The sequence below is a fragment of the Periplaneta americana genome, chromosome 17 (genome assembly GCF_040183065.1).
Source record: "Periplaneta americana isolate PAMFEO1 chromosome 17, P.americana_PAMFEO1_priV1, whole genome shotgun sequence".
NCBI lineage: Eukaryota > Metazoa > Arthropoda > Insecta > Blattodea > Blattidae > Periplaneta > Periplaneta americana.
This window is the reverse complement of record NC_091133.1, coordinates 199964-215816: the sequence shown is the minus strand read 5'-3', so window position 1 is coordinate 215816 and position 15853 is coordinate 199964. Positions and strand designations below refer to the sequence as shown.

At 33.9% G+C, this 15853-nt stretch overlaps 1 protein-coding gene across 4 annotated transcripts in view; it reads right to left on the bottom strand.

The window, feature by feature from the left end:
* The window catches only part of LOC138692655 (zinc finger protein 235-like), a 73550-nt gene that overhangs the window by 26294 nt on the left and 31403 nt on the right, over positions 1-15853 (bottom strand). For 3 of the 4 annotated variants that reach the window (XM_069815767.1, XM_069815763.1, XM_069815764.1), the window contains 3 exons: positions 15218-15318; positions 10140-10280; positions 5312-5394 (listed from right to left, as the gene is read on the bottom strand). In XM_069815767.1, the coding sequence (XP_069671868.1) occupies positions 5312-5394; positions 10140-10280; positions 15218-15318 (325 nt within the window). Of the gene's footprint in view, positions 1-5311; positions 5395-10139; positions 10281-14963; positions 15104-15217; positions 15319-15853 lie in introns of those variants that run through there. The other variant, XM_069815765.1, reaches the window with a different exon arrangement.

The following is a 15853-nucleotide window of genomic DNA, read 5'->3' as shown; positions in this document are numbered from 1 at the left end:
AATATAGACTAGCCATACCCGTGCGCTCCGCTGCACCCGTTAGAAATAAATATAAAGTAATTACATAATTAAAATAGGACATTTGATCCAGGGAACATTCGTGTTTGATAGAAGGATAAATCGTTTAATATGTTACTTAATTTAAATTGTATTTAAAATATTAAAATGCGATCACTTTGATCCAGAGACCACTCATTGGCGCAATGACAATTCCTTTAACATGTTTCTTAATTGTTATTACTAATTACTTTTGGAAAAGCGAAAATTAACAGAAAAATTTTGGCTACAGATTTATTATTATGTTTATATTATATTATATTATATTATATTATATTATATTATATTATATTATATTATATTATATTATATTATACTATATTATATTATGAAAAAGTGTGTTGATAACGGATGTAATCGAATTAGAAAGTTTTTAATTTGTTGTGGGAGCTCTTGAATCTCAGGAGGAACAACTTTTACAACAGCGCAACATAATCTGCTTGGCTCATTACCCAATTTTTCTGCATTGCATTTATTGCATATGTATTTTATGTATTTTAACACGATTCAATTGAGCATAGTTAAAATTTGAATTATAAAATAATGGATTGCTAATCTAACATACTATTACTGCATACTAAATCAATACACTCTCGTTGTTCGTTAATTCTCTGAGATAAAAATGAATATGTTCATAAACATTATTATAAGAAATACAGGAAATGAATATACAGAATAACCTATCAAGTTTTCTGTGCATAAGAAGCTATTTTAATCTTACCTGTCCTCAATTCACTCACAAGTTACTGTAATAACATTATAGCATTATGTCCATCTAGAGAAACTACACTTTCCAATGATGAAATAATAATTAATTATACAAATCGGTTAATTTAGCTTCTGATATTACTTAATACAAGCACAGAAACATTGTCTGTAGGCTATGTTTCATAGCTTTCGATTGTTGTGTCCAAGGCCCCTTATAGATGATGTCATTTGTTTTTTATTTCAATACACCGCCTTAGAAGGCAGTTATTTTAATTTTAAAACTCATTTATCTCATTAAATATCAGTCCTATCAAAATTTTTCAAAGAATAAACCTTATCGGAAATGATTTTTAAAGAAATATTTGTTATGTAACATTTTTCATAAAAATCAATAATAAGCGAGATATTTCGATTTATTTAATTCAGGCCCCCTTATAACCCCCCTTTTAAATAACGTATTTTGAATGCCATATAGCCTATAATCTAAGTTACAACGAACTTAATTTATATTCCAATTTTCATCGAAATCGGTTCAGCCATTATCGCGTGAAAAGGTAACAAACATACAGACAGACATACAAACAAAAATTAAAAAAAAGCGATTTTCGGTTTCAGGGTGGTTAATTATATATGTTAGGACCAATTATTTTTGGAAAATCGAAAATTACCAGAAAAATTTCGGCTACAGATTTATTATTAGTATAGATAACATGTACACATATCAGATAATTATCAGGCGAATATATTTTTGTCGGTTTTTAGATTTCATTTAGGGTCGATTTCTAAAAGACGGACGAAATCGTGGTTCCAAACCTCGGCTTTTCAACCGCGATTGAGGTCTGAATCCTTATGCGATTTCTAAAACGAAGTCGAGATGCAGCTTGAGAAGAAACCGAGGTTCGTCGGTTTTATATATGGCAACGCAGCTAAGAATCGATTCACATTCTTTTGTTCTCAGGTAAGGTATTGTTATATTTACTAATTTACAAAATAAACATATGTGCATTTAAAATACTAGCATTACTTAATATTTAATAGTAAACAGATTTTTAGGTACGAGAATGATATTGCCCAAAAAATTAGCACAAATCGAGCGTTCATGTTGTAGTTTATCATTTGTTCATATCTACTACCAACATTAACTACCTAAAACCCAGGTCTAAGGAATTAATAACCTAAGAATTAAATGGATTAAAATTTCAATTGAAACTAAAATGTAGTGTAGTCCTATATATTTTCACATATACTAGACTTAGTACGTACAAAGCCCCAGTAACATAAAACTTAAAATAAGAAGACAAAATCATGTTTGCTTCATATTCTTATAGGCTCACATCAATTTCGCGTATTAAATAAAATGACCAAAACCACTGTAAAAACTAAGAATTAAGTTATATCGTCTTATAGGCATAAAGGTATAATTAATATAAAATATATCTTACTTCCCCCAAAGCAACGAAAAGTTGTGAAAAAATTGCCAACCTGCTGCCTCTTGCATTTCGTTGCAGATTATTATTTAGCATTCTTGCTAAATTTTGCGTTGATTCCTTCGAAAATCGAAATATTCGCCTGAAATTATCGTCGTTATATAGTTACAAAGCATTATTCCTGTCTCTCATCAATCTAATCAGGAGATTTAATATTGGAAGACACAAATGTTCATTTGATAACATCCAGCTGATCTCCTACCTCCATCTTATATACATGAAGCCGTAGTTATAAACCTGCCCCAGCCGTGGTCTCTGCTTCAGACCATGGTTTCAAGCCGTGGCTCAGAAAAATGAAAAAGACCTCGTTTTATAAATCCAAACTCGGTTTAGAGCCATGGCCATGATCTAGACCTCGTTTTAGAAATCGACTCTTAGTGTTGTTTGGAGTGCTGATTCAGAAAATGACATTGGATAGACCATACCACACTATTTGTTACATATTATTGATTTCACTTATTAATTTAATACAACACAATTTTTTTTAATTCTGATTTGATACATTTTTATCATACATTTTGTAGACTACATAATTCTGGATATCATCTTTATAAACAGTTGTTTCCGGAGCTTGTTCTTCTGTGTCCTAGTTTGTGTTTTTGTGTGTGTACAAGTTAGTAAGTATTCTGATAGTTTACATGACTCTGAGATGGTAGATCTTAAATATATCATAGTTATAATCATGTAGGGGGGGGGGGTCAGTATAATTATATTCTCTCTCATATTTCTTCTATTTTAGAGTAGGTTATTTTAGGATGCTTTATGAACAGCTTAGGTTATTTAGCGTCAGAATGAAATGAAGGTGATAATGCCGGTGAAATGAGTCTGGGGTCCAGCAGCGAAAGTTACCCAGCATTTGCTCATATTGGGTTGAGGGAAAACCCCGGAAAAAACCTCAACCAGGTAACTTGCCCCGACAGGGAATCAAAACCGGGCCACCTGGTTACTCCACATTACTCCACGGGTGTGGACTCTTCTTCTTCTATTTTAGAGTCGACCTGATTGGCGCAGATGTTAAAATGTTGGCCTTCTATGCCCAAGGTTACGAGTTCGATCCCGGGCTAGATCGATGACATTTAAGGCCCGATTGTATAAGCCATTTAATCTAAGATCAGAGGTTAAATAGATCCTTGCTTTAGCTGAACTTGGAATTTTGTGTTGTATAAAGTATAATCTGAGATTAATTTGTCTCAAACTAAAGTCAACTTTGACTGAAAAAATTTCTCCGATTAAGTTAGATGATCCAAGTTTAGTTATTTCTTTTCTGTTTGAAATATACGAGTGACAGATTGTGCAAATAAAATATCCATTATTATTAATATTAATAGATATGTTAGGTACATTTACATATATTTCTTTCAATTTCTTGCCTTAATACACAAACAGTCTTATATTTTATAAGGCTCTATCGTGTTCAGCAGTATCAAATAACATAACCTATAATTATATTATGTTTATAACAACCATTAATTATTAATGGATATGATAGGTACATTCATAAATTTTCAATTAACTGTATTACTAAACGAAAATTGCCGTTTTATAAAGCTTTATTATGTTTAGCAGTATCAAACACCATAACATGATAACAACTTGGAGAACAGACAACCTTCTTCTGATTGTACGCCATTAGTTACATTGCAAAAAAAAAAAAAAAAAAAAAAAAACAGTGTCTCCAACAGAGTGTAATATGGAAAGTCGCCAAAAAGTAGTTGTAAAGTCGCTAGATTTCTCATTATCAACAAAGAAAGATTAAATTTTGTCACTATGGGGTGCGAAAAAGGTCATTAAATCCCTATTTAAGCAATATAAAAGTTAAAAGAAATTGTTGTTGAAAACGAGTTAAAGTCGCTAGATTGGCAACACTGAACAAACCTGTATAACATAGTCCGCGCATCACGTATTTCACCTGTTTATGCGATGTTGCCAAATCCTTTTTACGTGAACTTAGACTGCATTTGAACCAAGGTAATTTGATCGCAGAAAAGTTTTATACAATAGAAGAAGTGTCTGAACTTGGTTCACTTTTAGATCTTCAATTAAAGTTGATCTTTAGTCAAGGAGTTTTATACAATTGGGCCTAAGTGTGCTAACATGAGACAGGTTCATGTTAGTAGATTTACTGGCATGTAAAAGAACTTCTGCGGGACAAAATTCCGGCACTCCAGCGACGCTGATATAACCTCGGCAGTTGCGAGCGTCGTTAAATAGAACATAACATTTAACATTTTACAGATCGTCATCTCAAAAGAATGCCAGTTCACAATGATCGTGCTTGAATCATCTCGAAGTACTTTGCTGTCTATGTTGGGAGTACAAACTAAAGTTAGTAGGAAATTTATTTCAGAGTTTGTGAAAGCTGGTGTCGATTATGAAGATCAAGATCAGCACTGGCTCCTCATATGATGTGCTAAACTTGCGTCAGTGCAAAAATATAAAGTGGAGTATCAAGGGTTATTTCCTTATTGTTAATATCATAGGCGCCAATTGAAATAATCGTGATAAAAGGTCACAACGTGATCTAGCTTCAGCTATGAGAACTGTGTACCTATTCCACTCTTCCACGAAATAGCTCAGATCTCACCAGATGAATCTTTTAGTCTGCATGTGTGATAAAGCACAAGGTAAAGAAGTTTGGACAGCGACAGTGACTTTCAAACTTCATATAGTGAATGCTTTGACCGGAATTAGTTGAGAGGTCATAATGTAGCCATTTCATAACACTTCATTAATCTATAAAAACACGACTTCTCAAATTTTGCTAGACATTATAAACTCTCCCTATTCAAAAGCTTAATTTACAGAAGAAGATTAAATAAATAATAAATTAGGTAAACAAATTAGTGGTTACTGGCACAGTAAAAATAAAAAAAAAGCTATAGTAAAATTGCAAATGCAAATAAAATATTAGATGAAGTTGTTAAAATTAAATTTCACACACTTTGTGGTACATAGTAGAAAGAAAAATACTATCATACATTATAAAATTTATTTACTACGTCATTACAAAATTAAGTTCTGAAAGAATGGAAGAAGCAAAACTAGCACAGTACACTCACCTCTCAGTCAACTCTTCATCGTCTTCTGAAGATACTTCTGCTTTAAGTTCCTGCTGAACTCTGTCCACATCCAACAAATCTTGCTGGAAAAGTGAGTAAATATTGAAGAGGGCATTAACTGGTCATATGGGTCATTCATTTCCAAAGTCACACACATCTCACTTTTCAAATCTAGTGAATCAAATCTAACTTTACAGTAATGTTGTAAAGACTTTTACACAAAATCCAAAATTTGTTCGTCCGAATTGCATTCATATACATCCTTCCTTAAATTCAGGTTATTTGGCTGCATTGTATGGCATTAGAATCAAATTTCAACCTTGAAAATATGTGCATGTCATGTACAAATTGAATCCTATAGATTCAAAACCCCCTATATCCATTTTCACAAATTGAAGAATTTTGACAGCAACTGGTGGCAAATAGAGAGAATTTGCAACCTAACAATGACTTTTAACAAACCTTTCTCATTAAATTTAATGGCTTTTCGAATTCGAACTATATAAATCATAAGAATTAATTCTTAGCAAGCAAAATGTGGGCATAACTAAATTATGAATAAAATGGTCTTTAGGGGGTTTTGAATCTAGAGGATTCAATTCATCTGCCGTAAAAAAATCTTGGCTTCTTTTTCGATAATAATCTAAATTGGAATTTTCAAGTTAAAGAAACGATAAAAAAAATCTGTTCCTGCATTCACCGTTTGAGTCGCTTAAGAAACTTCTTGCCCCAGCAACTAAAACTTACCCTAGTACAAACCCTAGTAATGCCGCATTCGATTATTGTGACGTTTGGTTAAGTGACCTAAGTTCTGAACTGTCAGTCAAATTACAGCGAGTTCAGAATATGTGCATCAGATACGTATGCAACATCCGATGATACGATCACATATCACCGTCCTTCGCAAGTCTTTCGTGGCTCCGACTTAAAGAACGTAGAAATTTACACTTCTTGTCATTGCTCTTTCGAATTCTGCACACTTCAACACCAAATTACCTTTCGTCTCGTTCCTCTTATCTATACTCTAACCACGACGTAAATACCATATCACTTATCTGTGGCGCGTTAAGTATACCTCTTCATAGAATATCTCGTTATTCATTATCTTTTACAGTATCCACCTCGCGACAATGGAATTCCCTGTCACGAAGTATTAGGGGCTGCAAGACAATAATCACTTTTAAAAGCAGCTTAAAAGATAACCTTCTTAGCATTTCACTCCAATCATACTGACTTAAACTATCACTGTCTACATTGTTACTCCTTCCTTTAGACATGCATCCTGATAGTGCTGTATTTTCAAAATTGTCTTATAATAATCTCTTTCTATTATCTAACATTATCTGAAATATATTAACATTCTATGTATTTTAGCTTAATTCTGCTACATAGTTTGTATTTCAGTGTTTAATTAATAGTTCATAGTATTTTGTTGTTTAATTCGTAAATAACTCTTGTATACAAGTAGCTCTTATCTAAATCAAATTGTTGAATTGTTTGTAAGTTGATACATACGTATGCATACTTTTTGCTGGTTGAGTGGAAGAGAAGGCCTTATGGCCTTAACTCTGCAAGCTAAAATAAATCATTATTATTATTATTATTATTATTATTATTATTATTATTATTATTATTATTATTATTATTATTACAAATGGCCTACAAAATACATAACCAGAATGTGCAAGAATATTTGAAGTAAATGAACTATGAAAAGTTCATACAGTATATTGATACATTAATGTGTTTCAGACTTTCATTAACTCAAAATGCAGACTTTCAAACACGTTTTTGGCAGATAATGAAAGTTTCTCCACCACACTTGCAAATTAATTTGTAGTACAGATTGTTGCTGTGGACTCATAAGATTCATAACTCGAAATGAACTGAGGTATGAAACCTGAGAAAGCTTGTCAACAATACAAGGGACAGATTTTGACATTCCCAGACACATTCCAGATTGTACCCACCGTAGGCTATTTAATATTACTTCCATTCTATATAGATTGACGAACTAAAAAAACTTAGTGCTACAATGAGCAAAGGTTTATGTCACAGCAATACATACATATAAATATCTCCAATGGCAACTGTTTCTTTCTTAGCACTGAGGGTCGATTTCTAAAACACGGACGAAATCGTGGTTCCAAACCTCGGCTTTTAAACCGCGATCGAGGTCTGAACCCTTATGTGATTTCTAAAACGATGTCGAGACGCGGCTTGAGAAGAAACAGAGGTTCGTGTGTTTTATATATGGCAACGCAGCTAAGAATCCATTTTTATTCTTGTGAACATTCGATATTAGAAAGAAATGAACATCGGGATTAATATTTTTATTGAATTCCAGTAACATTCTTTTGTTCTCAGCTAAGGTATTGTTATATTTGCTAATTTAGAGAATATATGTGCGTTTAAAATACTAGCATTAATTATAGGGAACTGATTTTTTGGTACCAGAATTATATTTACTAAATAATTAGCACAATTCGAACGTTTATGTTGTAGTTTATCATTTGTTCACAGCTACTGCCAACATTAACTACCTGAAAACCCGGGTCTAACGAATCAATAACCTAAATATGAACTGGATTAAAGTTGCAATTGATACTAAAATATTATATGGTTCTAGTTTCACATATAATAGGCCTACTGCGTGGGAAGCCCCAGTAACATAAAACTTATAATAAGAAGACAAAATCACGCTTGCTTCATACATATTCGTGTAGGCCCACATCATATTCGAGTATTAAATAAAATGTCCAGAACTACTGTAAAGACTAAGAGTTAACTTGCATCGTCTTATAGTCATAAAGGAGTAATTAGTATAAAATTGTTGGCCTATATCTTACTTCCCTCAAAGCAACAAGAAGGTGTAAAGAACTTGTCAACCTGGCGCCTCTTGCATTTCGTTGCAGATTATTATTTAGAATTCTTGCTAAATTTTGCGTCGATTCTTACAAAAATCGAAAATATTTGCATGAAATTATCGTCGTTATATAGTTACAAGGGATTATTCCTGTCTCTCATCACTCTAATCCGAGATTTAATATTTGTAATCACAAATTTTCCTTTCATAGTCATCCAGCTGATCTACTTCCTCCATCTTGTATACAAGAAGCCATGGTTTTAAACCTGCCCCAGCCATGGTCTCTGTTTCAGACCATGGTTTCGAGCCATGCCTCAGAAAAATGAAAGACCTCGTTTTATAAATCCAAACGCGGTTTAAAGCCATGGCCATGGTCTAGACCTCGTTTTAGAAATCAACCCTGAAACTTATACGCATATTTGATTTTGGAGCATTAATAAGCAAGAGTTTAGACAGGACATAGACATAAAATTCAGACAGGAAGTTGAATTTACATTGTATTTCTGCTTAAACTACATCTACAACAACCTATTACGATCATCAGTCCGAACATTTCCCATTATTGAAAACACACGGTCCGAAAATGCCTAGAAATTATTATAATTCAAAACAAAATGTTATGTGGTAGACAGGAAATTTCTGACATGAAATCCAAGATTCATCTAAGTTTCATATTGAGGTGCCAAACAGAACCGCAGTCGGACAGTGAGTCTGGATTACTTTAATGACTGAGATTCTGCTTTTTATTTTGTATAATTCCTTTATTTAAAGATTAATGCCATAAAACAGAATTTTAGTAGGCAGTAATCAGTATCTAGCAGAGTGCTGCATTGGAGTTAAATCATTCGCTTGAACTCGGTCGAGTGTCGCACCCTCGAGTGAGATATGATCGGTCGTGATACGTTCATAATAAATAGAAGCACAGTACAAGGTCATCTCACCGACATGTCTTAGCTTGTATGGAAGGCGACAGATAAAATACACATGTGTTTTGCTCACACGGTAAAAATAAGGCTTTATTATCTGAGTTTATGACAAACATTTACTGGAACGTACCAAAACAGGAACATGAAGTTATAAATAAAATAGTATGAAGAACTTCGATATACAGTTATTATTGCTAATTAATAACTATTCAATATTTGATTTACCACATATATAATATGATAGGTCCATATATAGCATTCCGCCTATATACTGTGACAATGTAGAAACGTTTTACAAAATATTACTGATATAGCAGATGATTAATAACAATATTAGTACAGAGATAACGTCACAGAAAATATAATAAAACGAATAATCATGCTGCACAACTGTTACAGACGCAAAGATTGATACACTAATTATTATTATTATTATTATTATTATTATTATTATTATTAGTATTACTAGAAAACTTGATACAGTTCTTGCATTATCGTGATTGTGTTCTCCGTTTATAATTACATTTACATCCAATAACATCTATCACATGTGGCAAAAACAAAATCACTCCTGTGTGGAAAAAAAAAAAACATTTACCTACAGCATTTATATTACATTTTAAAGCAAGTTTTGTAGTTGTACTATGGAGAGGTTAGTTAAACATTGCAAACTTTTGAAATGATAAACATCTATGATATTACTACACAGTTCATCATTGTAACAAGAACGAATATCTAACACTTGGCTTATACTGTTCGAGGATTTATCGCTCGTGACAATTTTACCCATCATGCATGTGCACTGCCTATCGGATTATGCTATGAACTACTTGGTGCTCGAGCGAAAATGTCCGATGCAGACCAGTGCTATATAGTCTTCTTTTCTACAAAGCTAACTAATTTCTTACACACGACCACCTACATGAAATTACAGTTTAAATTTTTTATACATAGATTTCTCACGGAAATATTAATTCCCTATACACTATAATTTGAAATGCATACGATATATGGATATTGTCATTGAACCACTTACGTCTACTTCAGTTTTCACCGCAGCAAAGCTAAAAGGCTCTAGTGTGGGATCTTCAACCTTTATCTCTGGTTTGACATCGTAACTCTGGTCCACGCATTCTGTCTTCATGTCCGTCACTTCCAGATGCGATGAATTCCCTTCCTACAGAACAAAAACACATCGTGAATAATTTTATTAGGTATTTTAAAGATGACTTGCTGTGAAACAGCCACAAATGTGGTTCTACGTGGTAGTCATTGACTAACTTTCAACACAGGCGACAAATTAGAGAAGGAAATTGAAGATAAAATAGGAACAGGGACACTGGCATATGGCAGGTATTACTGTCAAAAATAAATTACACAGTGTAACAAGTATAAAAATATTATTTATATTCTAGAAAACGTCTGCAAATCTCTTCCCCAATATTATTACATTTTATTACTCACGACATTACCTAAGTACGATTATACAATACATAGTAAATACGCAATCCCATTGATACCCATCATATGGTTTACATTTGTTTTGACTTTCAGAAAGCTAGTGGCAATATTGTGATTCATCTCAAATTGAACACTGCAAGCTTCTTCCTCTCAAAAGTCAGAAAATCATTTTGGTTAAGAATATCAATGAAATAATATCTCCTGTAATAGAAATATATACAACAGTATAACATTAAATTTACTTTTTACGACGCTTTATCAACATCTTAGGTTATTTAGATCTCAATGAGATGAAGTTGATAATGCTGATGAAATGAGACTGAGGTCCAGCACTGAAACTTACCTAGCATTCGCTCATATTGGGTTGAGCATAGTATAAATAAATAGCTATTTCTTGTATAATAAAGGGAATTATAAAAAAAATTCGAATACAGTTATTTATAAATACCTGCATTTAAAATGTTATAAAACTGTACCAGTGACAGAGGCAACATTACTAACAATAATTTTTCTAGACATTGATTCAGAAGGTAAGTAGAAAATGTATTTTATAACTTGTGCTCTTTCTTATATATTTCCACCTGTATCAATGTTGGCACGCATGAAGAAATAATTTGGGTAATGCTTGCTAACTGTTGAACTTTGTCCTTATTTCATAGCTATTTACATTTGGCTATTTTATGATGTTAGAGCATATTTAATAATTTCCAAATTAATTTAGGATTTCAAACATCCTTGTCGATTACAACTACTAGCTAACTTGTATCATAACGAGCACGTCAATAACAGAAGCCGTTCTCAAGTCAATGTGATTGTAAGCTTTCCACATGTTTAATTCAATTAAGATCACAGCCTTAAGCAAGCAGCTGAGTGTGGAGGTTCATTTGTGCAAGTCAGTAGAAGTAAACGTAGCAGAGGCATTGGCCTGTGTAATAAGTGAAAGAAGCCAAAGTGAAATGGAGTATAGTGAAATGAAACAAGATTTAGTAGCATTGAAGGAGACCATAGCGGAGATGAGGAAGAACTTTGACGTAATCCAACACGAAAATGAAGGTTTGAAAAGCAAATGGGAGCACTTAGAGGAGCAAAAGAGGAGAAAGAACTTGATATTTTTTGGAGTAGAAGAAAAGGAAAAGGAAGCTAGTGGTGAAACATACGAGAAGATAACAGGAGTGTGCTGGGAGTGTTTTGGAGTGGATTTGAGCGACGGACAAATTGTGGATATATTTAGAATAGGGAGAAGAAATCGAAATCGCAATCCAGATCAAGTTAGGCCTATACTAGTGAAATTCAAGAGCATGACAACGAAGGATAAGATCGTGAGAAACAGAAGGTTGCTAGGGAACACTTCCATAAGAATGGACAATGATTGGAGTTATGAAGTAAGGAGCAGAAGACGAGTTTTGGTCCCTTTCCTGAAAGAAGCTAGGAAAAGTGGTCAATTTGCAAGACTGTGTGCTGATAAATTAAAGATTATCAATTTGATCTTTAGTGTAGAAGAATGTCTCGAAAGCATCAAGGAGCCGGTAGTAGGTTCGGAAGAAATGGAGAGGAATAGGAGAGTCCTGAAGGAGAAAATTAGGGGATTCGTGTCGAGGAGCATTGGAAATGATATCAGCTCGGACAACATTCATGAAAATAGCAAGGCAAGCACGACATGGAGTTCATCAGAAAGACATGGAATGCGGAACGAAGCAACTGCAAGCGATCGAGTAAAGCCTATGACGTCATATTCTGAGGAGGAAATATCAACACGTAGCAGAAAACTACAAACACATCAAAATTCCTGCAATCAGCATTGTGAGGCGATTCCAAGGCGAGTACGTGAGTTGCAAAGTGAGGGGAAAACAACGCCAAGGCAAGTGAAGAAAAATGGAACGGATCCAGGGAGCACTGATGAAGGAATAAAGGCAAATAGTAAAAAGAAACATTACGATTTAAGTAGTTGGTGTAGTGGGGAAGTAGTGGGGGAAAATACAAGAAAATAGTAGGGGTGGGACAAGGATATCAATAGGAAGAGAAGTGAAGTGAGGGGAGGATATAAGTGTGGGGATCAGTAGTGGAGAAGTGGGGAAATATAGATGGATAGGCCGGTGAAGGAGAGGTGACAAGATACATTTAAAGAGAACATAAGTGGAAGAGACAAAAGTAAGTTATGACTTGCATAAATTTACTATGTAATAAGGTGGATGGCACTGTATACAAATATGTGAAGCGCCATCTCACCGGAAGAAAGTACTTAATGGCAAATATATATCATATCATATCAATTAAGATTACACGAAATTATTCAAATTAAGATTACAGTTTTCCTCGCCAATAAGTGGTAGCAGGTGCTCCATAAATACCGATCAAGTGAGTGAGAGAAGGTTACTGTTGTAGGACATCACATCAGAAAGCACCTCGGCTGAATATACAGGGTGATTCAGACCACCTGTAACAGTAATTTATTTCGGAAACTAGTGCATGAAAATTTTCGAGACAAAAATATTTATAACTAAACCACATGCGAACTTTCACTTGAACTTGATTTCATCAATCAGCTCTAACAGAATGTAGGGTCAGTGGCGTATCACTTTAAAATTTCAAATGGACTCGGGGTCCCATGTAAACAAGATAATTAATGTCAACATGTTACTGAAAGGCTTGACAATTCCATTATTTTTTTATAAATTTTCAAACTATCTGCCGTTCTAAGCAGCACACACCTGTACTCTTCTTCTAACACTGTCAGTGACTACTAATACTTCGGAGTGATCAAGTGACTGACAGAATAGGAATTAATAAAAACGTTTCCTATGAAAGTTGTTTGTTTTGAAGAGCTCCATCAAATGGTATCCTTTTTGACCCCGACATCCATTTGAAATTTTAATGTGATACGCCACTGCCACCACTTCCTGCTAGAGCTGATTGATGAAATCAAGTTCTAGTGAAAGTTCGCATGTGGTTTAGTTCTAAATATTTTTGTCTCAAAAATTTTCATACACTAGTTTCCGAAATAAATTACTTACATGTGATCAGAATCACCCATTGCCTTTTCGTACGTTTTCTCATTGAAAGAGTTGGAATCAATAAAACGTTTCCTATGAAAGTTGTTTGTTTTGAAGAGCTCTATCAAATGGTATCCTATTTGACCTCGACTCTAATTTGAAATTTTAAAGTGATACGCCACTGACCCTACTTCCTGTTAAGAGCTGATTGATGAAACCAAGTTCAAGTGAAAGTTCGCATGTGGTTTAGTTATAAATATTTTTGTCTCAAAAATTTTCATACACTAGTTTCCGAAATAAATGACTTACGGGTGAACCAAATCACGCATTGCCTTTTCGTATATTTTCTCATTGAAAGAGTAGGAATCAATAAAAACGTTTCATATGAAAGTTGTTTGTTTTGAAGAGCTCCATCAAATGGTACCGTACTTGACCCGACTCTCATTTGAAATTTTAAAGTGATACGCCACTGAACCCACTTCCTGTTAGAGCTGATTGATGAAATCAAGTTCTAGTGACAGTTCACATGTGGTTTAGTTATAAATATTTTTGTCTCGAAAATTTTCATACACTAGTTACCGAAATAAATGACTTATGGGTGATCAGAATCACCCATTGTCTTTTCGTACATTTTCCCATTGAAAGAGTAGCAATCAATAAAAACGTTTCGTATGAAAGTTGTTTGCTTTGAAAAGCTCCATCAAATGGTACCCCATTTTACCCGACTCTCATTTCAAATTTTAAAATGATACGCCACTGACCCTACTTCCTCTTAGAGCTGATTGATGAAATCAAGTTCTAGTGAAAGACCCTACTTCCTCTTAGAGCTGATTGATGAAATCAAGTTCTAGTGAAAGTTCACATGTGGTTTAGTTATAAATATTTTTGTCTCGAAAATTTTCATACACTAGTTTCCGAAATAAATGACTTACGGGTGATTAGAATCACCCATTGCCTTTTCGTACGTTTTCTCATTGAAAGAGTTGGAATAAATAAAAACGTTTCCTATGAAAGTTGTTTGTTTTGAAGAGCTCTATCAAATGCTATCTTATTTGACCCCGACTCACATTTGAAATTTTAAAGTGATACGCCACTGACCCTACTTCCTGTTAGAGATGACTGATGAAATCAAGCTCAAGTGAAAGTTCATATGTGGTTCAGTAATAAATATTTTTGTCTCGGAAATTTTCATGCACTAGTTTCAGAAATAAATTACTCTTATTGGTGGTCTGAATGATCTTGTAATTATGCCTTAGAAATTATAATACAGAACAAAACGTTATGAGGTACAGACCAAAATCTCTCTCACACAAAATCCAAGATTCATCTAAGTTTGTTATAGAGGTGCCAAACAGAACCACAGTGGAGCTATGGACAGAATTACATTAATAACTGTGTCTCTGCATTACTTGATCGTGATGCAGGATGAGTGCTGGTCACACAGGCTAGCTGATCTTCCTGTAAAATTTCTTCCCATGACGAGAGGAGAACCAACGCACACTTCATAATGCAACAACTATTCATGACGCCTTATATCAAACAGCAACAGCATGGGAATCTAATTAGTCTACTGGATATAAAGTGTGAAATGTTGAAATGAGTGTTTTTCTGGCACTGTTGGACAAACAAATAAACAAAATATATTCTAAGACTTTTCAGTTACCTCTGATAAAGGATCATTTTCTTCCATTTCCCATGTGCTATCATGGAGTTGTAAGTCCAGCAGATCAACTGCAGGTTCCAATTTGATCACATCCATCACAACTGAAATAAAAGGTTATGTAACTGACAGTGATTACAGGAACTGTGCTGTTGAGAAACAGTTATTACAAATTGCTGCGATGCATTCACATTGCACACTAACTTAGGCCGTGTCTCAAAGCTACAATTTCAGCTGAAGTGAATTAGATTGTTGACTAAATAGCCAGATGTGACATCAGAAGTTACGATCCAAAGCTACGTAGTGCATAGCAATCAAGCCCGTAATAGCTAGTAAACGAAAATGCTTGCTTGATTGTTGACTTGTATACTAAACAAACATGGATACCTCATTAACAATTGGGGGTTATGAAGTCTGATGATGCTTTGGAAATAAAATGTGAGTTCAATCTTGAATAACACGTTAACTTGGAACATTGACATTGTTGGTATCTGCGTTACATTTTTTAAATATTGTAATATTTCAGCCCCAAATCTTTTCCACATTTATTTCGATTGTTGATAGGCAAACGTAATTTTCATAGACATCTTTTGAACATCTTTTACAATTTCTACATCTTTCTACGTTCCTTTTCTAGTA